At 38.2% G+C, this 23,330-nt stretch overlaps 1 protein-coding gene across 2 annotated transcripts in view; it reads left to right on the top strand.

Annotated features, from left to right (window-relative positions):
- LOC125074687 (protein slit) overlaps nucleotides 1–18,411 on the top strand; it is a 146,838-nt gene extending 128,427 nt beyond the window's left edge. For both annotated transcript variants that reach the window (XM_047686071.1, XM_047686072.1), the window contains 25 exons: nucleotides 340–503; nucleotides 829–985; nucleotides 1,150–1,241; nucleotides 1,953–2,079; nucleotides 3,116–3,187; nucleotides 4,005–4,165; nucleotides 4,352–4,481; nucleotides 4,812–4,989; nucleotides 6,390–6,499; nucleotides 7,140–7,309; nucleotides 7,654–7,867; nucleotides 8,056–8,195; nucleotides 8,947–9,116; nucleotides 10,128–10,295; nucleotides 10,487–10,562; nucleotides 10,811–10,912; nucleotides 11,232–11,364; nucleotides 12,768–12,877; nucleotides 13,288–13,401; nucleotides 13,764–13,912; nucleotides 14,040–14,169; nucleotides 15,035–15,109; nucleotides 15,413–15,483; nucleotides 16,528–16,674; nucleotides 16,954–18,411. In XM_047686071.1, coding sequence (XP_047542027.1) covers nucleotides 340–503; nucleotides 829–985; nucleotides 1,150–1,241; nucleotides 1,953–2,079; nucleotides 3,116–3,187; nucleotides 4,005–4,165; nucleotides 4,352–4,481; nucleotides 4,812–4,989; nucleotides 6,390–6,499; nucleotides 7,140–7,309; nucleotides 7,654–7,867; nucleotides 8,056–8,195; nucleotides 8,947–9,116; nucleotides 10,128–10,295; nucleotides 10,487–10,562; nucleotides 10,811–10,912; nucleotides 11,232–11,364; nucleotides 12,768–12,877; nucleotides 13,288–13,401; nucleotides 13,764–13,912; nucleotides 14,040–14,169; nucleotides 15,035–15,109; nucleotides 15,413–15,483; nucleotides 16,528–16,674; nucleotides 16,954–17,061 — 3,268 coding nt within the window. In that variant the 3' untranslated portion in view covers nucleotides 17,062–18,411. The remainder of the gene's footprint in view (nucleotides 1–339; nucleotides 504–828; nucleotides 986–1,149; nucleotides 1,242–1,952; nucleotides 2,080–3,115; nucleotides 3,188–4,004; nucleotides 4,166–4,351; nucleotides 4,482–4,811; nucleotides 4,990–6,389; nucleotides 6,500–7,139; nucleotides 7,310–7,653; nucleotides 7,868–8,055; nucleotides 8,196–8,946; nucleotides 9,117–10,127; nucleotides 10,296–10,486; nucleotides 10,563–10,810; nucleotides 10,913–11,231; nucleotides 11,365–12,767; nucleotides 12,878–13,287; nucleotides 13,402–13,763; nucleotides 13,913–14,039; nucleotides 14,170–15,034; nucleotides 15,110–15,412; nucleotides 15,484–16,527; nucleotides 16,675–16,953) is intronic.
- The last annotated feature ends 4,919 nt before the right edge of the window (nucleotides 18,412–23,330 follow it).

Genomic DNA, 23,330 nt, shown 5'->3' on the forward strand with positions numbered 1-23,330 from the left:
ATGAGTTGAGAAATTATAAAATATAATGATAAAAAAATAATTAAAATTCATATACAATTTTTACAAGCTTTTATTTAACTGGAAATTGTTGTCAATTTGTTTAGGGCAACACTTGCAAGCTGAATAAGAACTTTTACATGACGGTTATTTTTTATACTTAGACTGATTTTATGGAGCCAATACTAGATGGCTCCAGGTGAAGGAACTCCTCTTCGGTCAGCAACATAGACACGAAATGTTGAATATAAAAACTAGTTATTATAAGTGTTTATGTCTATTTACGAAGTTTCTTTGGTAATTCAGGTTATCATTTAAATTAATTTCAACTCTATCCCACAGTCATTTGGGTCGGAACCCCTTCGCCTGCGACTGCTCTCTGCGATGGCTTGCCGCGTACTTGCGCAAAAATCCGATCGAAACGTCAGGAGCCAAGTGCGATACACCGAAACGTATGAACAGGAAGCGCATTGATGCTCTCCGCGAAGAAAACTTTAAATGCAAACGTAAGAATTTTAACCCCTAAAATCTATATTAAGCAATAAAGAGACGCTTTTTTGTAATCCCTATTTGAAAAACTGCTAAATCAATATACAAAATTTCGATCAATTTAGTAAATTAAGGTAGAGATACAGTTTGGAGGCTTGTAAGTTAAAACTATCAAAGTAAACATCCTCGACGGCTTAGTAGTGAGATTATACGGCTACAGATTCTGATGTTCCCGGGTATATAAATTGAGCTTTTCTGTCAAGAATGACACTCATATATATTTTATGTAAGTCTTCGACCCCTGCACAGTTATTTTAAATGAATATACACATGCCTGTCAAGCGGGCGAGGAGACCGCGGAGAGCTGCGGGGACGAGCCGCCGTGCCCGGAGGTGTGCGCGTGCTCGCGCGCGGCGCAGGGCCGCGGGGTGCGCGTGGCGTGCGCGCGCGCCGCACTCGCCGACCTGCCGCGCGACCTGCCGCTCACCACGCACGCTCTGTGAGTAGCTGATACGAGTATTCGTATATCCGGCTCGAAGGACCAATTCTAAATTTCATCAATATGACACGATTTGATCTATAATAAGAGCAATTTAGTAGCTTCCAGATTTTAGGCATAAAGGGTATACAAATTTTTAATAATAAACAATACTGACGTTCCAGCATCATGCCGGATAATAACTTGGGTCAGATCAAGTCGGATGGACTCTTCGGAAGGCTGCCTGACCTCACGAAGTTGGACTTCCGTAATAATGGTAAGGATATGTTCATTTTACACCAACTATATATGTATACGTATTGCTCAGCATCCATGTTTGTATGCGTATTTTAATGTCATATCTCTTGACATGACGCTTTTTTATGATATAGGTGAGTGGACGAGCAAATGGGCCACCTGAAGGTAAGTGGTCACCGCGCATAGACTGGTCACTGCAAGATATATTAAACATTACTTATATCGCCAATGCGCCTAACCTTGGGAACTAAAATGTTATATCCCTTGTATTTGTAACTACAATAACTCAGTTACCCTTCAAACCGGAACACGAAAATACTGAGTGCTGTTCCATCAAGTAAGTAAGTAGTTAGTATAACAGAGTATTTTACAATGTGTACTGTACAGTAAGAGCCGAGATGGCCCAGTGGTTAGAACGCATGTGGTGGTGCATCTTAACCGACGATTTCGGGTTCAAACCCAGGCAGCACCACTGAATTTTCATATGCTTAATTTGTGTTTATAGTTCATCTCGCACTCGGCGGTGAAGGCAAACATCGTGAGGAAAGCAGGTGTCTAATTTCAACGAAATTCTGCCATATGTGTATTGCACCAACTCGCATTGGAACAGCGTCTTATATGCTCCAAACCTTCTCCTCAGAGGGAGAGGAGGCCTTAGCCCAGCAGTGGGAAATTTACAGGCTGCTTATGTTATATATGTACTGTACAGTAAACGTATTTTCTTTTCCAGGTATAACAGTTGTAGAAGACAACGCCTTCGACGGCGCCGCGTCGATACAGGAACTGTTGCTCGATGGAAACCTGCTCCATACGGTTACAGACAAAATGTTCTTCGGATTGCACAGTCTCAGCGTTCTGTGAGTTCAAAACTTATTTACCTAGCGAATATTATAGAATCTAAAGTTATTTTGCCAATTAGTCGACCTAATTGAAAATCACCTTATCTAGCAATTTTTTGCATGCAAAATCGGAGATGGAAGCTAGTTAGCCTTTCAACGGAATTTTAGTCTTTGCATTGTTTTAAATAATTATATTCAAAGTTGTCGCCCGAAGCTTCGCTTACGTTTCTTGCCGGTTCTTGTCGGTAGTATCTACATTCCGAACCGGTGGTATCTTTACTTTAAATAGTTTGTTAAATGACGATTCAAAAGTGCTTGTAAAAGCCTACTTGAAAAAAGTATATTTTGATTTGATTTGATTTGGTTTCAGGAATCAGTCGTTAGGCATAAAAGTAGCTTATGTGCTTCCTAGGGAATTTCATCAAATTCGGTTTAGTGTTTTGGCCGTAAATGAGCAACAGACAGACAGAGCTACTTTCAACTGTTAATTTCCCACTGCTGGGCTAAGGCCTCCTCTCCCTTTGAGGAGAAGGTTTGGAGCATATTCCACCACGCTGCTCGATTGGGGTTGGTGGAATACACATGTGGCAGAATTTCGTTGAAATTAGACACATGTACTTTTCCTCACGATGTTTTCCTTCACCGCCGAGCATGAGATGAATTATAAACACAAATTAAGCACATGAAAATTCAGAACTGCTTGGACTTTATTCCCGTCATCATCTGTTAAAATGCACGCCATTTCATGGGTACGCCACTCCGAGGTCCCGGGTTCAATTCCCGGCCGAGTCAATGTAGAAAAAGTTCATTAGTTTTCTATGTTGTCTTGGGTCTGGGTGTTTGTGGTACCGTCGTTACTTCTGATTTTCCATAACACAAGTGCTTTAGCTACTTACATTGGGATCAGAGTGATGTATGTGATGTTGTCCAATATTTATTATACAACGCTAGGTGGTGTCGACCATTGTGGTATCGATGCATCCTTTTATATTTATAAATAGTTTATCTGCCTTAATGCTTGTGGTATCCTTTAATTATACATTTTTTTCCACAGATCCCTCACAGATAACAAAATCACGTGCATAACGCCGGGGTCCTTTGATCATCTCAACTCATTATCGACTCTGTGAGTACCAACTTGCTTTACCAGCTTAAGCTTGACAGTGTGATTAATAATATTATAATACTAAACTCGATCCTAGGATTCACAAAAAAATTTATTCTATAATAAAATTCCGCAGATATTTTTAACTCTGCCGTTTCATACATTCAAATCATTTATAAAAAATATATTCCAAAAAAATGTACTTAACTAACATGACTTTGTATTAATAAATGTTGAAAAATAGCAACTATGCCGGTTCTTCTCGGTAGAATCTGCACTCGGAACGTGTTGTAGCTTCACTTAACATAGTTTGTTAAATGACGATTCAAAAGTGCTCGTAAAAACCTACTTAAATAAAGTATATTTTGATTTTGACTTTTGATTATGATAATGAGTCACGCAAAAACAGCTAGACGGATTCGGATCAAACTAGAAAATGTTGCAACATATTTTTTTTATAACGCTAACTTAGCCGATAGCCCAAGCTTGGTGGCTCGTCTGGATAGGTCCCATCCACGCATCAGATACTCTACCATCAAACAGGAATACTTAGAATTATTGTATTCCTGTTCGAAGATCAGGCTTTTGGCAAGGTGGGAGACGCTGACGATGCAAGGAATGGATAACACTTACCATCAGGTGGCTTAATTGTCCACTTAACTACCAACCGCCAACCTATATAGGCTATTATAATATTTGAGACCCCCTCTACCTCATAAAAAATACACAAACATAAAATTCAATAAAATCCCCTTATTGTAAATTGTAAGGGTAATTATATAATTAATATTTATTTAAGGTTTTCAAATAATTAACTCATTAATAACCCCTCGTGCAGGTCGTTGAGCGGCAACCCATTACACTGCACGTGTCACATCTCGTGGGTGAGCGGGTGGTTACGTGCGCGCCGCCTCGCCACCGGAGCCACGTGCGCGCACCCCCCGCCCCTGCGCGGCGCTGAGCTGCAACATCTGGAGCTGGCGGACTTCAAGTGCACTCGTGAGTCAACAATTACGATCAAGAACTAAACTTCACTTTCATAAACGAGCTAGCAGACAATTTCTATTAGAATTAAAGTAACATTAGAGGTAAGACTGCTGGGCTAGAGCCTCGTTCCCCGCTCCGCTCCGTCCCTACAGTGGGCATACAATGAACGGAGCCTCATTCAATATAACGTACCCGCAGCGGAGGACTCGGGCTGCCTGCCGGCGGAGTACTGCCCGGCGGGCTGCGCGTGCGCGGGCACGGTGGTGCGCTGCGCGCGCGCGCGCCTCGCCGCGCTGCCGCCGCGCCTGCCGCCGCACACCACCGAGCTGTGAGTGCCGCTCCAATCTACCCTTTGCTTACCCCCTTAACACAAGTGACGTCCAGAAATGCTGACCACAATTTTGCATCTACGTAAGCCCTTTGGGTACATACCACCCACTAATTCAATATTTTACCGCCAAACGGCACCACTTGGTATTGTTCTGTTCCGTTTTGAAGGGTGAGTGAGACACAAACTGCAGATACATGTGCTATAACATCTTAATTCCCAAAGTTGGTGGTTAACATTTCTTTGAATACCAGTTTTTATGGCGGTGACTCACTATCAAGTGGGGATAAGATTCTTATTAAGGGATCTTATTAATAATACAACTTCCAGGTACTTGGAATCCAACGAAATAACGAGCATATCGTCTGAGCAAATCCGTCACCTCACTCAGCTGACTCGGCTGGACCTTTCGAACAACAAGATCAGTGTCCTCTCCAACAACACTTTTGAGGGTCTCACCAAGCTATCCACTCTCATAGTCAGCTACAACCGGCTCAGATGTGTCCAGGTAATTTGCCAAAATTATTGGATGTTATTTTCTGAAAACGGTAGAATTTGACAATGCGAAAAATAAAGTGTCAATTATTGTAATCAGTGTATATTATGAGTTTAAAAATGGTTATTTACTAACGAAAGTTGAAAATAATGATTAATTTATTCAAAAATCCATAAATAAAAATGCATTTTTTAAACGTTTGTCACATGACAGATAACGCTCACGATTGGTCGGTTTTATGATGACGTCACATGCTTGTTAACCTCTTTTGCCTACTGTATGTGGATTATATGTGCCACAGATTACAATACAGGCAAGTGACATCACCGACCCCATTGCAGCGCCGTATTGTCAAAGTAGCGTTTTCGCGCGCCATTTAAATATAGAATTTTTAATTTGATATTTTTCAGCAAATATGCACTAGAATTAAAAAAACACAACTTTTACTGGGTTCCTTAACCTCTACTTAATAATATAAAATGGATTCTTAAAACCAGTCAAATAGCTTATTGTGCGTCTCAGGTGGCAGGAGTGATAACTTAAACTAATCTAACTTAAACTATTTAATATTGAAATTATTTAACTTGATAAAAGCTTCGGTTATTACTTAAATTATATGACAACGCAAGGAAAGGTTATTTATTAGTAAAACCTTTTATTGATATTGATATATTTTATTCTTAGTTACAATTCATGAATATGTACGTTAGAATTATGTGTATGTACTTTATTAGTAAGATTAAGAGAAAGGGAAGGGAAGCCAGACAGACTGGCGCCCTAACGCGTTACGTAACGAAGCGGTTTACCCTGCCATGAGAAGTTATAACTTCAAAAGTAGTGCGTAAATGATCTCTTTTCTTGGTAAAAGTCTCGGAGTGGGGCATTTGCAGAAAAGGAAAAGCATCTCAAAGGAATATTTAAGGTTTTTTTATACATGCATATATTTTTTTATACGTTCCCGATTTTATTTTGTTGCGTTTATGGAATAGGCAAACGGCTGAACGGCGATAAACCGGCAATTTGTTAGTGGAGTTGATAATTTCAACTTTAAGACTAGAATTGGGATATCATTTCATGAATTTGGTCTGGACGGGCATCTTAATAAACTTATTTATTATTATGGCAAGGTACCTGACGACCTCCGTGGTTGAGTAGTGTGTACACCGGTTTTTATGGGTACGCCACTCTGAGGTCCCGGGTTTGATTCTCGGCCGAGTCGATGTAGAATAAGTTCATTAGTTTTCTATATTGTCTTGGGTCTGAGTGTTTGTGGTACCGTCGTTACTTCTGACTTTCCATAACACAAGTGCTTTAGCTACTTACTTGGGATCAGAGTGATGTATGTGATGTTGTTCATTATTTATTATTTATATTTATTTAAGGCAAGGTATTTAATAATGTAAATATTTCAGCGCGACGCTTTGAAAGGGCTGACACAGCTTCGCGTTCTGTCCCTTCACGGTAACAATATCTCCATGCTGGCGGATGGGGTCTTCAGAGACTTGGAGTCCATATCCCACGTGTAAGTTATAACTTATTCTTTAATCTGAAAGCGTATTTAAAGACTATGAGAATGACTTCCTTACATATCATTCGACATTCTCCTATAATTTTTCATTCATTCAATCAACATGGTATGGTTGACTTTCATTCGCCGTTTCTCAGTTCAGGGTATTTTCTTTTCCGAACCGGTGGTGGTGTTTGATTTGACTTTCAATAAGTAAGTTTAATGCTTCTATATCGAATAAAGGAATCTACATATAAGGCCGCAGATCTAAAGACCCTGGCTTTAAACCCACAGGTTTTTTTTTGATTTTTTGTATTGGAAAATTCTCAGTAACGGTCTAGAGTCTTCAAATTTGATGGTGTGTTCTCACGTGCCAGAGACAGCACGTAAAGTTGTTGGTCTGAGTCTGACGCTCTTAGGGTTACAGGGCGTGTCAGTGTGCCTCATCAGATTTTGAGAGTAATATGCCGATGGCGGCGTATTGTGGCTGTGGCCGATGGCTTTTGTGTCGACCCTAAAAGATTGCACCTGTTTACGCACACACTGATGCACTATAATGGGTCCTGTGTTGTTGGCTGGTCTCTTCAGATCGGCCGCTTTTGCCAAAATAGGTCAGAAAAACCTCATCATCATTATTGTTACTAATTTTTTCCAGCGCACTTGGTTCGAACCCTCTGTACTGTGACTGCTCAGCCCGCTGGTTGAGTGAATGGGTGAAGGTGGCTGGTGAGTACGTGGAGGCCGGTATCGCTCGCTGCGCTGATCCCCCTCCGATGAGGGATAAGTTGGTGCTGAGTACCAGTTCCAGTGCGTTCGTTTGTAAAGGTACGGGTGATTTCATTGTGAATTAATGACAATATTAAATTACACATTATCTTTTATACTGAATGGATGAGTGAACGAATACACGTAATTTTTATTATTTAGTAAAATATCTGTTTGGTATATTTGTATGTGTGTTACAACACATGTTTGATTTTTGGTATTTGAAGCTACTATATAGGTATTTATATAAACACTTAGTGTGTTTATATAATGGTAATTAACGCGAAACAGGTTTACAGAAAAAAATATATTCACCTGAATTATAATAATTGTTGTTCAATTCGGATCGTCCGGTCGATCGGAGCTATTTCGTGCTCGCTAATGGAGAGTCCACCGCCGCGCAGACGAGCCGCCGGCGGACGTGATCGCGAAGTGCGACCGCTGCTACCGCAACCCGTGCCTGCACGGCGGCGCGTGCGCGGCGAGTGCGGGCGGCGGCTACACGTGCGCGTGCGCGCGCGGCTTCCACGGCGACACGTGCCAGCACCAGATCGACGCGTGCTACGGCTCGCCCTGCGCGCACGGCGCCTGCCAGCTGCTGGAGGAGGGCCGCTTCCAGTGAGTGCCCCGATCGACTAACGTCTAGTTTACGTTGGTATGAAACAATAACAAAAAAAATAGTTACGTGACGTTTCTGCCAGCTCTCACTACCGTAAGCAACGTAAAAGAACTTCGTTCCCAAAAGGTTTTATTTGTCAGCCTTAATTTTGTAGTTGTGATTTTCAACAATAATTTCGCTCTGGCAGCTGCTCCTGTCACGCTGGCTACACCGGCGTGCGCTGCGAGGTGAACATCGACGACTGCCTCGCGCACCGCTGTCAGAACAACGCCACGTGTGTCGACCACCTCGAAGGCTACACTTGCAAGTGTGCCCCTGGCTTTATGGGTTCGTATCATTCGTTCGTTCAGTCGTTCTTCTATAAAAAGTATAAAATCGTTTGGAATGATACACAAAATTAATATGACGTTCCAGATTCATGAACATTAAGACTAGCTAATCCTGAAGCTTTACCTGCGCGATATTTATAAAACACAAAGTTCCATCCCCCATTTTGTAAATCTGAGTTCTGTAAAATCCATTCTTAGCGTATGTCCACACCCTGTAAGGAACCTACCTACCAAATTTGTAGGTGTTATAGCTTCAGAGATTTCGTGATTCACCAGTGAGTGGTATTTCGCTTTTACATATACTAGTAATTCACCCGCGAAATTAAAAAAAACCTCTTGAATAAACGCGAGTTGGTTCAAAAGTTTTTCTGGCGAATTTCACAAACTATGACAGGTTTTGTTTTGATTTAATTTCATTGTAATCTGCAAGTCATTCATCTTTGGCGCCAAAATTATGAAACCTCATTTAAATGCTATATTTAATGTAAAATAGTAAACATCAGTTCAGTTAAAATTGGAATTGTAATTATTTAGTAAATAGCAATCAAAAATCCCCTTCAATTTTCTGCACATCTACGACTGGTGCTCTTCAGAATGAGACCATAATACTCTAGGTGCAGCTATCGTCCCATAATCACGACAAAAATCGGCTTACGCTTTTAATATATAAGATTGTTTTTGTTTACGTTCATTCATTTCCATTCTCGTTCAATTGGCATTATTTGCAAGAATATTAAAATACATTTTAGGTGAATTTTGCGAGAAGAAGATACCGTTCTGCACACCAGAATTCAATCCGTGCGCGAATGGCGCCATCTGCGTGGACCACACCAGCCACTTCTCCTGCACCTGTCCCAAAGGGTACTCGGGACAGAACTGCACGATCAACGCTGATGATTGCCTCAATCACATGTGCCAAGTAAGTTTTTCTAGTGGAAGTAAAAATTGGATTTTAGCAGCCATTTTTAATGGAAACTAGCGAGTTGCGCAGTTAATATTATTGTGCAACAGTAACCTGTATAGCCTGTAATTTTACCACCGCTGAGCTAAGTTCCCCTCTCCCTTTGAGGTGGTTTGAGGAAGGTTAGGAGCATATTTCACCACGCCACTCCAATGCAGGTTGGCGGTTTTATTCAGAATTTCGTTGCAATTAGAAACATGTAGTTCCTCACGATGTTTTCCTTCTCCGCTGAGTTCGAGATAAATTATAAACACAAATTAAGCACATGAAAATTCAGTGGTACTTGCCTTGGTTTGAACCCGCAATCATCGGTTGTGATGTACGTGTATGTATGTGTGACCTATACCATCATAGGGGCCACCGCCGCCTATAAACACTGTCGGTGCAAAAGAAAGAACCATTCTTTAAAGCACCAATGCACCATCAACCTTAAAACTAAGGGAACGGGGATGTTACGTCCCTTGTGTCTGTGGCTAAAACCTTTAAACTGGATGAAAATAATACTAAGTATTACTGTTTAACGGTAGAATATCTGATGAGAAGGTGGTACCTACCCAGACGGGCTTGCACAAAGCTCTACTACTAAGTAAAGTCCCATGTATCACGACCTGAAGCCTGATGGTTTTTAATGGTAAATCTCGGTATAATGATGATGATGTCGTGACCGATTTCAGCAACGATAGCTAATGTCAAGGGATACCAGCCAACTACGCAGGACATATTATAGTGCCCTAGTGTGTGTGCACACAGATGCATTATCTATCCCCTCAGCCGCAGGACCAATGGCCTTATGCGTTTAACGAGGCACGGGACTGTACACACTTCCAACTTCTAGACTGGGCTCTTGCTGAGAATTATTCCACTAGACCCCAGTAGCAACGTTACATTTTGTTAAACGAAGTATTTTTTAAATCGAGCTCGCAACGGTAACTGCTTTACACAGTGGTGTAATATATAATTTGTCGACAGAACGGAGCGACGTGCGTGGACGGGCTGGACGAGTACCGCTGCGCGTGCGCGGCGGGGTACGCGGGCCGCTACTGCGAGGCCGCGCCGCACGCCGCGCTCGGCACGTCGCCCTGCGCGCACCACGACTGCGTGCACGGCGTGTGCTACCTGCCCGCGCTCGCCCTGCACGTGCGTACACACACACACACACACACACACACACACACACACACACACACACACACACACACACACATTTAGTAATGTCCTCCTTTACCTTAAGATATCATAAATAGCAAAGGTACAGTAGTAGTACCCAATGGTCCCCCCACCGCCCTCACCAACGGTTGTGTAATTAAATATCAGTACCTGATTTCCAGGACGACATCATGATGGAGCGCCCGCTGCTGGCGCCGCCCGCAGACTACCTGTGCAAGTGCGCGCCCGGGTACTCCGGTAAGTTACACGATCTTTTCGACTTTCATATAAAACTCTTATATAAAAGAACTTTAAATTTAAATATTTCATGCGATTTGCTAATAGCTTCGCTTATTTTTAAATGTTGAAAATGAGTAACTACTTGCCGGTTCTTCTTAGTGGAATCTAAATTCTCGAACCGTGGTAGCTTAACTTAATGCTTGTAATTTGATTGGTTGGTTTTGATTTTTTATTTTGATCTGCTATAAACTCTTCGTGTATTCTAGGTCGTCTATGCGAGTACCTCACCTCACTTACCTTCAACTACAACGATTCATTGGTGGAACTGGAACCGCTCCGGACCATACCTCAAGCCAACGTTACACTTGGTGAGTTAACCGGTTCCATAATAAAACAAAGTCTCTTTAACCATTTACGTTACGCGTTAAAAGTTTATTTGAGAGTTATACGTTAAATAAAGTTGAGATAATGTTAAGATAATCTTCGCATGATTCTGGATCCTTAAAGTAGTCTACATGGTATTCTACTTGTCTATCCATGATGGTCTAATATTATGGATCGCCATTTTTAGCTTACAGTCCACCATTTCTGTACTCACAATTAGAGCCCCTTTCAACAGTTTCCCCAACGATATTCATGTATCTAAACGTGTTCAAGAAAAGTAATAGTGCTGTAATCTTTCTCCAGTGTTCAGCACTAAGCAGCTCCACGGCGTGCTGATGTACTTCGGTGACAGCGAGCACCTCGCGGTGGAGCTGTTCAACGGCAGGATCCGCATCAGCTACGACGTTGGGAACCATCCCACATCGACCATGTACAGGTAAATACCAAATTATAATTATAAAAACCGCTTTTAAATGACTGCTGCGTTGGTCTAGTGGCTAAACTAGCCACAGATCAAGAGATTCTGGGTTCAAACCATCAGATCATACCTATTAATTATTGGGTTATGTCGAAAAAATCTGGGTAACAACCCGGAGTCTGGAAGTTAGACGTGTGTGTACGCATATGCCTCTGATAGCACGTAAAGTCGTTGGTCCTTCGACGGAAACCTTGCCTCCTATCGGATTACGCAAGTGAGGGAAAAGAGAGTGCACCTGTGTTAGCGCGCACTCTTGTACACTATAATGTCCTTACATAAACCGTAACAACTTGTTATTTTCCCACTACTGGGCTAAAGAATTCCTTTGAGGATAAGGTTTCGAGCGTATTCCACCTCGTTACTTCAATGTGGTTTCGTAGATACATATGAAACGTGCAGATTCCCTTGCCATGTTTTCCTTCACCGAACACGAGATTAATTATAAACGCTAATTGAGAACACATGAAAACTCAGTGCTGCTTGGGTTTTATACTACCAATCATAGGTTAAAATGTACGTGGGCTAACCACTGCTCTATCTGGCTTCTGCTGCATATTCTAACATGACTAAGTGATACTTCGTACAGGGATAGACACCACCCACTTCATCAATTTGGAAGTCGAATAACTAATGACGTCTCATGTGAAATATAGCTGAGTAGGACAGCGTTAGAGACACGTTTACAGGAATTAGTCCATTAAGTCTTACAGTTGATGTCGGACAGTGGGTCGAAACCGTGATTTGAGGGACTTTGGGTTATTACCGTCGGTACCACTGGGCACATGGGGCACGTGCGCAGGTCCCCATCCTGAGAGGGCCCCGAAGACCAACAATTTCCTTCACACGTTTGTGCTCACGTTGACTGCTATGTATATTTTCGAAAGTGATATATTTGTAAGAAATAACTAACATATATACCAAAAAAGGCTATTGACGATAGTCGATATAAAAAATTGAAAGACGTGCTCTTCATGAAATATAGATATACTATAAAATAGCCATAAGATTGTACAACCAATCAGATTCCTACGAATTTACGAAAATTACCGCACCGTTTATTTGAAACTATACTAAAGGCCTGGCCATAAGCAAAGTATTAGTACATGGTTGTAAATATCCAGCATAGCTTGAGACGGCTCTGCTTAGGATCCGAGTTTGTTCTCCCTCGAATCACGATTTCGACCCACTGTGTGGCGCATTGAGCGTAAAACTTGCTATACACAAATGTATGTTTCCCTGTGCGAATGTGAGTTCTCAATAATGTCTACCAGTAATACCAGTTTACCAAAGCGCTAAAGTATTAACTGAACTCTGGAATAATTTAAATATTTCTGGATCTTTGAATGGGATTTTCTTTCTAGTTTCGAAATGGTCTCCGACGGTAACTACCATAAGGCTGAATTGATCGCGGTTAAGAAGAATTTCACATTGCGAGTCGACGACGGACCCGCGAGGTCTATCATCAATGAAGGTATGTCACTCACTAGACCCACATGTACAGCCTGTAAATTTCCCACTGCTGGGCTAAGGCCTCATCTCCCTTTGAGAAGAAGGTTTTGAAGCATATTTCACGACGCTGTTCCAATGCGGTGTGGTGGATTCACATATGTCAGAATTTCGTTGAAATTGGACACATTCTGGTTTCCTTCACCGCGAAGCACGAGATGAATTATAAACACAGATTAAGCACATGAAAATTCAGTAGTGCTTGTCTGCCGGTTAAGATGAACGCGTTCTAACCACTGGGCGATCTCGGCTCATAATTCCTATATCCATAATGTTATAATTTTTTCTTGAAGACCTCCCAGTCGTATTTCAAGTACATAATTCTTATTAGTGTTTATTCAACTAAATTATGTTTGTATTATTATTTATTTTCAGGCAGTAATGAGTTCCTCCGCCTCGAGAGGCCCATGTTCGTTGGCGGAGTGCCGGAGGACGTCGCTAAGGACGCTTTCAGCAAATGGCACTTGCGTAATATCACCAGTTTCAAAGGTATGCACAACATTTCTTACTTACTAAAATGTATTTTAATATTAGCACTCAACATACATATATAATTGTATTCAACTAACATGACTGTATTTTTAGATGTTGAAAAAGAGTAACTAATGAGTTTCTTGCCGGTTCTTGTCGGTAGAATCTGCATTTCCCGTGGTAGCTTTACTTTAAATAGTTTGTTAAATGTCGATTCAAAAGTCCTTGTAAAAGCCTACTCGAATAAAGTATATTTTGATTTTGCACAAATTATCTCCAAAGAAGGTTTAATTATCGTTTAAAGGCAAAAGTATTTGCTACTCACAATTTATTTTTATAATAAAATTATTAGTAAACTGTATATGATCTCTCGTAAACAGGCTGCCTGAAAGAGGCGTGGATCAACCACAAACGCGTGGACTTCGTTAACGCGGCGCGCACCTCCCGCACGCGTGCCGGTTGCGGCGGAGACGAGCCCGCCATGCCCGCCCGACCTCACGCGCTGCAAGAGGACGGAGCCCACGAGCCCGTGAGTATAGACACGTAACAGACGGCATGCATGCAGAATGAACGATCAATTTTGCTTGCTATAAACACACTGATATACATATAAATCAACGAGAGGTCCATAACAAGTGTACCCCACTGCCCCCCAGGACCCGTGCGTGCCCAACCCGTGCGCGCGGGGGGGGCGCTGCGTGCGCGAGGCGGGCTCGCGCTCGGACTACACGTGCCGCTGCCGCGCCGGCACGGCGGGCGCGCAGTGCGAGCTGCGCACCTCCGTCGGTGAGTTGCTTCTACCTTTCATTTACCATTCATATATTTATATATTTTGTGTCTATGCCGTTGACCGTTGAGGAGTTCCTTCGTTTCGAGCCGAGGAGTAGAATTATTAATAAGTAGTGGGTAGGCTCATGGCCACCATGGCAACAATTCGTCACCAACCTTGGGAATGAGATGTTACATCCCTTCTGTAGTTACACTTCAAACCGCAATACAAAATTCTGCTTTGTAGTAAAACAATTCGTAGGTAGTACCTAACCAGGCACAATCAGGTATCAGATCACGCCATAAAAATGACTGTCTCGGAACTGAACCATCAAGAAGGTATTCAATTCGGTATCACACAAGAAGTTTTTCTAATTCAGCCTTCAAGATTTGATCTAAGGTTACCAAATGTCATCCAAAAGGGGAATGTTGGAGCTTAATCCACCATACTGTTCAAATGCGTGGTGGTGGTTCCATACACATGTAGAAGATTTTTGTCCTATATATTCAGGTTGCCAAGATGTGAATTACGAACATATCAAAACTTGTAATTTCAATCGTGGAGTCAATAAATTAATATATCGTGTTTGGAAATTGACGAATACAGCAGGGCCGGAGCTACCATATGGCATTTGGGCTTCAACCCAGGACCCCGTGGATTCAAGGGGGCCCAGCTAAGTCAAATCAAAGTTAAAAATAGACGATAATGTAAAATCATCCATAACTGTATTAAATTAAACATGTCGTATAGTTTGAAATCTACGTTCAGATATATCTTAGGTGGGCCCCTAAGTAATGTTAGCCCAGGGCCCCCTAGACTTACAGTCCGGCCCTGGAATACTGGCGTTTTAGTTTTAAATAACGCATTTTTAACTCGTTTTAGGTGGGGCTCCGGTTATCACACAAGTCAAACTCCCTCCACGGAAGCAGATCATCAGCAACGTTCAGGCATCACCAGGTCTCTAAACTATATTATAAATATTTTTTTTAAGGACTACATAAAACAGTCGAATTAACGTCTATATCTGGTCTCACTCCGGTCATTGTATAAAATATAATGTTTAAATTAAGAAAAACCTCTTTGAACCATTTAAAAAATTGACATTAGCAACACCAAATACATCTTCTTTAATTTTAATGGGCACACCTGATTAATAACAGTCAGTCAAAGCAATATGATATTATACAAAAAAAATAATGCAGATTGGTTACTTCGTAAATATTCAGTAAGTACATATTTTAAATGAATTCCAAATTCCAGCCGCGCCCGCGCAAAAGCAGTTCCCGGAAGAGGCGCCCGCGCAGCCGCCGGCCGCCGCCGCGTGTCGGAAGGTGACTCTTTTACTAACTTACATGTTATAATTACAAAAAGAGTTACTAGAAATATCTAATAAATATAAACAAACCTTAGAGTTACATAATTCATGTGATTCGTTAACATTTGATTTGGAGAGAACGAAATGGGTCACCCTGGTGCCTCTCCAAGAAATGCCTCCACAATTTATATATATTTTATAAAAGCGAAATATCAGTCACTTATTAATCACGAAAACTCAGAAACTATAACGTCTACAAACTTATCAATAACACCATTAGCAAGACCTTTCCGCAAAACTGTTTTAGGAAGCAATTCACCTGTATCTCGCTTGTGTAAATTTTTGAATGAGCACAGTGCTGTTTTAGACCCTTTTGGAGACTCATCAAACAAGTTTCACAAAAAAATATTGTCAATATTGTCAGCGAACTAATTTATTTTGTTCATATTTGTATGTTATTATTTTACTATTATTGTTAATTCTTGACATTTTTAACCTTCATTTACTAACAATTAATTATTTGTAAGTTTGTCATCTCCAACTTTATCTTTGCAAGTGGTATTCACCTTAATAGGTAATGCATTCAGTTTTAAGTTGTATTAAAATTGTATACCTTTGTACGTGTTGATGTATTTACCACTGGTGAATCTTAAATAAATAATTAAAATAAAATAAACTTGAAATAATTGGCAGGTATAACCGCTATCAACGGATATTATGAAACTCTAAGGGGGTAAAACGGGGGTTGGAAGTTTTTATAAATTTCGCGCGATTAAAGCAGTTTCAGCTAGTAATATAAATTTTGCTCGTAGATTAAACGTATGAAAATAAAAATATTTTAAATTTTTGTATAAATAATTAATTGTAAATCAGTTAATAATTATTTTCTTCGCCTTGTTCTTAATTTGCAATACGATTCCTTTTTTCTCCGTGAATTCAAAACCTTTAAATTCGACCTTGGATACACAGTTCGCAATAAATATATTTTTATAATACAACACTGTCTCATGTCATTGAAATGTCAACGGAAGTCTTAACGTCGAATGCCATGTCGTTCCAGGAAGCCACCCGTGAATTCATAACCGAGGGCTCGTGTCGGAGCCGTCGTCCTGTACGCGGCGCGCGGTGCTCCGCTAAAGCCTCTGGAACCCCAGGAGGCTGCGGGAGAGCCCTATGCTGCGCACCCAGGAAAACTAAGAAGAGAAAGGTACATAAGTAAACGCATCACAGATTATTAAATACATTATACTTTTATTTTTTAAATCTTTCGTAATAGTTTTTTATACGAAAACTTTAATTGAATTTGTTATAGTCTAACATTGGTTAGTGCTTTTTGAATAGCTGTTTCTGTTAATTATTTAAAATGCATCATTTATGTTACGAATATAAAACAATTAAAATAAATATTAAACTGGGATCGCCTGGGAAATTATCTGGGAGAAATATTATATACATGTACAACTATATGTTAAAAAATAATTTTCAGATCCGCTTAGTCTGTGCTGACGGTACAAGATACACCAAAGATATAGAAATAGTACGCAAATGTGCCTGCGGAAAGAAGTGCCCGAGGAACACGCCCTTCATACACTAAACACACACACACATAATCAAAACAATTTGCACAAAAATTAAATAAAAACAATAGTCAAAGCAAGTCGCTTACGCAGCACACCTTGTAGATGTGAAACCTTGCTTAAACGTTTCAACCAAATGTTACAGTCGGAAACGTTGCATAATTTGACCTTGAAATGTTACTGTCATGGCGCCCATTTATTTAAATTTTGGACAAATTAGTTTCAAACGTAATTTTATACACTCGATGAATGTTGAGAATATTAGAAAGAGATATCAATATAAATAGCTACATGTTAGAGGGGGACGCATATATTTGACAGTCTTAACATGAAGCTACCGTCGCAGACTATAAATTTAAGAACGATGAATGGGATTTTTTACCGACATTTGACATTTTATTTAAGAGTATTTAGAAATAAATTCGATCATAAACTTATCAACGAATAATCAATAGACAATAACCGTCAATAGTAAATTATTAATTTTTAGCATTTTTAAATTCAATGGTCTAAAACATGCCTTCCAATGTAACGGCCTACTGCTTTAAGTTTTAAAAGATTTTATGAAGTTAATGAACGAAAATGTCAAACATCAAGCGTTTTGTGTATTGAGAAAATCCTTTTCTGTGAGATAAAATTGAGTTCTATTTCAGTAATTTAGAATGAGAATACTTCCTTTTTATGTGACATTAATAGCAAAAGCCTCTTGTGTGGGTTTGTTTGGCAAATAGGTATGACTCATTACTCAGCATTAATTCCTCACAGCCAGCTCTACTAGTAGAGTCGGTCAAAGGACCAATGTTTATCATCATTGAAATAAAAGCAAAATCTACTCTATGATATATCTTGACCACTCAATACTTATTAGAAAACATTTACTCAGTTATAATATCTATGGATCACGAGAACAATAAATCGACGTAACGTCTGGCGTATTATGATGGCGAATGGAAGCGAAAATTGATGCATTTCTCTGACGTTTGGAACTTATTCAATGTTTAAAAATGTCACCAACTTTTATAATGTTTTGTATGAATGAACTATTAGGTCTAACTTTATACCCCATTAGAAACTAAAGCTTAAATATACTCAACAGTTAGATAATGCATTTATTGTTAAACATTTTACGCCCTGGAGGCTATTAATTTTATCTGTATTTTTAATATGTAACGATATTTTTAATCTGCGGATATCATTGATATGTAAAATGGACGACGACTATGGGATAGGTTTGAAAATTGTTTTTTTTTTTCTTAAAATCTTTTAAAGAAGCGATGAATTGCAATTTTACGAACATTTTACATATTTATGGTTTATTTTTTTGTAACGCAATGTTACAACTTAATTTTATACTGCCATAAAATTTTCATGAATTGTCTCAAATTTTAATCTTAAACAACATTGTGTTCATTTTATAATAATATATTTATCATTCTCTAGATGTTTATTGAATATTTTATATCGATAAGTTAGTATTAGGCGTACAGATAATAAATTCCCGCGTTTTTTATATTCTTGCCATATAAGAAAATGTTTTTCGGCATTTTTTGTTTTTTTTTTTTCATTTTTATATACCTTTTAGATCTAATGATAAAAAAAAATAATAGTAGTTTTTGACTGACGGTTCTTTTGTAAAATATTATAGATTAACATATTTATTGCTGTTTTGTTGCTAAAATGTAGCTTATTTACTGTAAATTGGTAGTTAAGATTTATTAAATAGGAACGATTAAGTATTTTATTAGGTATTTGTAAAAGCATTCCGTATTTATTTCTTACCATTGCGATATATTCTTACAGTAACAATTGTCAGCGATTTTAAACGATATTAATTGTTCAGTATTAATTATTTGTTATCAAACGACGATCATTTACAGTTATATAAAATTAGTAGTTGTTTTTTTTTTATATAACTGTGTGATTTGCATCTAATGTAAGTTTAATCTAAGCTTTAAGTTTCGTACGGTCGTGTTTTGTGACGGGCGGACAGTGCATGCGCTTTTTATTAATAATTTAAAAAGTAATAATATTGTCTATATACTTTATAATTTATTTGATGTAATAAAAGACGATGTTAGATAAATATGGATTTTATTTATTTATTTTTCTGTAAAATGGTGTTAAATCGAGATGCCTTTACCCTACCGACTACGTTCTGAGCTGAGGCGCGAGACCGAAAGTGCTCAAAGTTCATGGCTGAGTCTAATACTCGCCCCAACGTCCGGTGACAAAAAAAGATGCCTTTATGCAGCTTCTTCGATATACAGGGTTATTGGTAATTCAACATATTACCGTTAGGAAGCAATAGCGGTATTAACCCTTATACGCAAGATTCAAAAGAACTGCAGATTGTTCAGCTGACATTAGTCGCTTTGGATATTTTGTTTGCGGCGCGCGCAAATAATCCGAAAATTCGAATCAAAGTACAGTAAAACGTCGATTATTCGAACTCTCAATTATCCGAATGTTAACGCTTTTACCTTCTCCTCAAAGGGAGAGGAAGCCTTAGCCCAGCAGTGGGAAATTTACAGGCTGTTAATGTAAAAAAAAAACGCTTTTGAGCCGTTAATTTTTTTTTTTAACATAAAAATAGCAATTGACTTTTTTATTTATTATTATTTATTCTAATTTGAATAGAATCTACTGTCGTATGAAAATGTTTTTGTTTGAACTTGTCCTAAAGTAGATTGATTTCATTATCCGTAAAATCTAATGAAACTTAGTCAATCATACCGAAACCTTCATTTGTTTTAACGTGATTGAAAAAAAAAAAAAAAAAAAAACAACATACTTAACATATCTTATACCCTGTTCAAGGTAGCTTGATCTTTTTGACAGATGTAAATGTTTTTGATCGACATAACTTTGCAACGACGAACATATTATTTTCTTAATTTAATGATTTTAAAAAATGTAAAAATATTTAAAAAAATACGTATAATACAAGTCTCTAAAGATTCGAGCGTTATCCGATAATTTTAAGACTTTTTATTATTTCAAAGTAAAATTTAAATAGAAACACTGAAAATAATAGACGCTTGTACAATGATACATCGGTCGGGCGTTAGGGACACGAATAACAAGCAGTAACTGTCACAAATATCGATCAAAAAATCATTGTTAAGTTATTGTTACGCACGGGAGTCCTTTTGGTTGAGGTCTCTTTAACTAGTGGTCTTTTTCGCTGAATTCTAATTTGAATTACGCATTCCATCATTCCACCGACTGTTATATATGTTATATTTTCTGTTTCCCATCACTAGCCCATCTGTCAAAAAGAACAAGCTAACTTGAACAGGGTATACTCGAATCGAAACACATCAAAGCAATTTTCCTACACAACGATGCAGTTCGCTGCGGTTCGTTCAAAGTTCGGTCACAATTTTCGGTATAGTATCGTCACCGATATAAATAAATAAAATTGGTCCTAAGTTACGTTTAAGCTGAGGTCTAATTATGGTGTAACCGTTGTAAGAACTGTCAAATACTCCGTCAACTGTCAAATACTCTGCCAACTGTCAAATACTAAATCAACTGTCAAATTCTATATCAACTGTCGAATACTCCGTTAACTGTCAAATACTTTGCCAACTATCAAATACTATATCAACTGTCGAATACTCCGTCAACTGTCAAATACTCTGCCAACTGTCAAATACTTTGCCAACTATCAAATACTATACCAACTGTCGAATACTCCGTCAACTGTCAAATACTTTGCCAACTGTCAAATAATCTGTCAACTGTCAAATACTATATCAACTGTCAAATACTCCGTCAACTGTCAAATTCTCTGCCAACTGTCAAATACTTTGCCAACTATCAAATACTATACCAACTGTCGAATACTCCGTCAACTGTCAAATACTTTGCCAACTGTCAAATAATCTGTCAACTGTCAAATACTATATCAACTGTCAAATACTCCGTCAACTGTCAAATTCTCTGCCAACTGTCAAATACTCTGCCAACTGTCAAATACGCTTTCAACTGTCAAATTTGCTGTCAACTGTCAATACTCCGTCAACTGTCAACAATGAAAACCAAACATTAGATTTAAAATACATTTATTTATTGATTCTTCAATATAATTTGTACGCTTCGCGCGGTTTACACTCCATAGTAATACATGAAAAGTTATTAAAAAATAATTACAAACTATGAATTATATATTACTATACAAAATTATACAATCAAAGTGACACAATGTTTAATATTACACAAACTAACAACCTTTTCGATAACCATTATTAATATAAATTAAAATTAAATAGGGTTATATTACAAATCGATATTAAAATATATATAAAAAAAAGGTATTATAATAAAATTCGTACAAACACTCACGAAATCAAACCATAGAAATATTTATACAAATCTTATTAAAACGCTCACAAATCTGTTATCACGAGAGAATATTACTCGAATTCGACACAAACACTTTAGTCGTGTATCAAGCGAAGTGAATTTTCTAGTGATTTTTAAAATTCACTAAAAACGATATACATGGTGTTACAAAGTACGATCAGATTTTTTTTATTATGTTACATATAAATCCAAAAAGATATTGTTGAACACACAACAGAGAATCATGTCACAGATTAGTCTAAATATTTTTTCAATACTCAATCGTGACTTCCAACAACACTGATGATATTTTTTTTGTACATTACAACATAATAAAAAAAAATCATGCAAAACCGAAATTCGTTTTCACGTATTCTTACGCAAACTGATTTGCGCAGCCATGATGACGAATAAAGAACATGAACTCACTTATTTTTAATTCATAATAAAATATTCATATGAGGTCATAGAAACGAAGACATGAACGCTCAAGTCCGAGTATTTAATCATTACAAAAGTGTACATTGTTTACACTGCGCAAACTGATTTGCTCGATTAAACGAATTGCTTTTAATAGTTCAGTTTATAGCCAGTCAAAAATATAACAAGCCAATTTTTTCAAAAATGACGTATATTTTCGACCAACAAAAATACTTAAGAGAAATTTAACTAATTCTGATATTGCAGTGTTTATTAATAGAATAAGTAGCATATGTTTTAAGATTAAAATAACTCACATGAAATATAAACAGATCTATTATCAATCATTTAAAAAAAAAAAAAAAACTAAAACTGTCAAATGTTGGCAACATTACTAATTTTATAAACTATACGAATTAATCAAATATTTTGTTAATTATTATTTCAAGTAATTCTACACAATAACCTCACTTGGTTTAGCGTGATAAATACTGAACATCGTCGATTTGATTCACTAAAAAAATATCATTATTTAACAAATATCCTCTACACATAAATCGTAAAAAGTTAGTTATTAATATATAATTAATTTGTTTCACAGAATCTTTATTCATAAGTAGAAATTATAATAGTATATCGTTCTAAGTTATATAAATAATATAAATAATGATTATAAAACAAATATAATATCAGTTACAGGAGGTTGAATCGATTTGAAAGTAAATGGCTGACAATGGCGCGAAATCACTAACCCGCGCGTCATTTGTACACTATACGAAAATACTAATCCACTAACAGACAATGGTTTACCATAGACATAGACAATGAACAGAGAAGACAAAGTAATTATTGTACGATTTCCATAATCAACGATTCGTTTTATTCACGAACGGTACAACTATCTACGAGTCGTAATTCGAAACCATTCCAGTAAAAACTTTACGGTAACTCACTCCGTATACCGCGTATGACTCACTGACATTTCAACGATCGTGATCCGCGGTGCGTTTCGAAATTGCCCTTACAGAATAGCTCAAGAATAGTTCGACATCCATTATCGTGAATCGGTAGTTCGATAAATATTATAAATAAAGGGACCACTCTCCGTCAAAGTTAAAAATTAAATGATATCGACGGAGGGCAATCGTGCCCTTCTAATCATTTCTATGTCTACAGTCTGACCATTACTTTATAATGACGATTCTAATAATTCTAAAGACTTGTTCACACGGCTTTATAATTCCAATTTCATCCAATGACAACAAAGTCTCGAAATCCACAACAGCACGAATTTTAATGCAATTTGTGGAACCAGTTTCGACGGCAGTTTTTTCAGAACCGATACCACTTGAGAACTTTTAAGAGAGGAGAACTCATTTCTTAAAGGCCGACAAAGCATCTGCGAGCCTTCTGGTGTTGCACATGTCCACTTTCCACCAGCCACCATATGGATGGCGACACACGCCACGAAAAGAAACACATAATTCTGAGGCCTCGTTGACCTAGTGGTCAACTTACG

The sequence above is a fragment of the Vanessa atalanta genome, chromosome 28 (assembly GCF_905147765.1).
Source record: "Vanessa atalanta chromosome 28, ilVanAtal1.2, whole genome shotgun sequence".
NCBI classification, from domain to species: Eukaryota; Metazoa; Arthropoda; class Insecta; order Lepidoptera; family Nymphalidae; genus Vanessa; species Vanessa atalanta.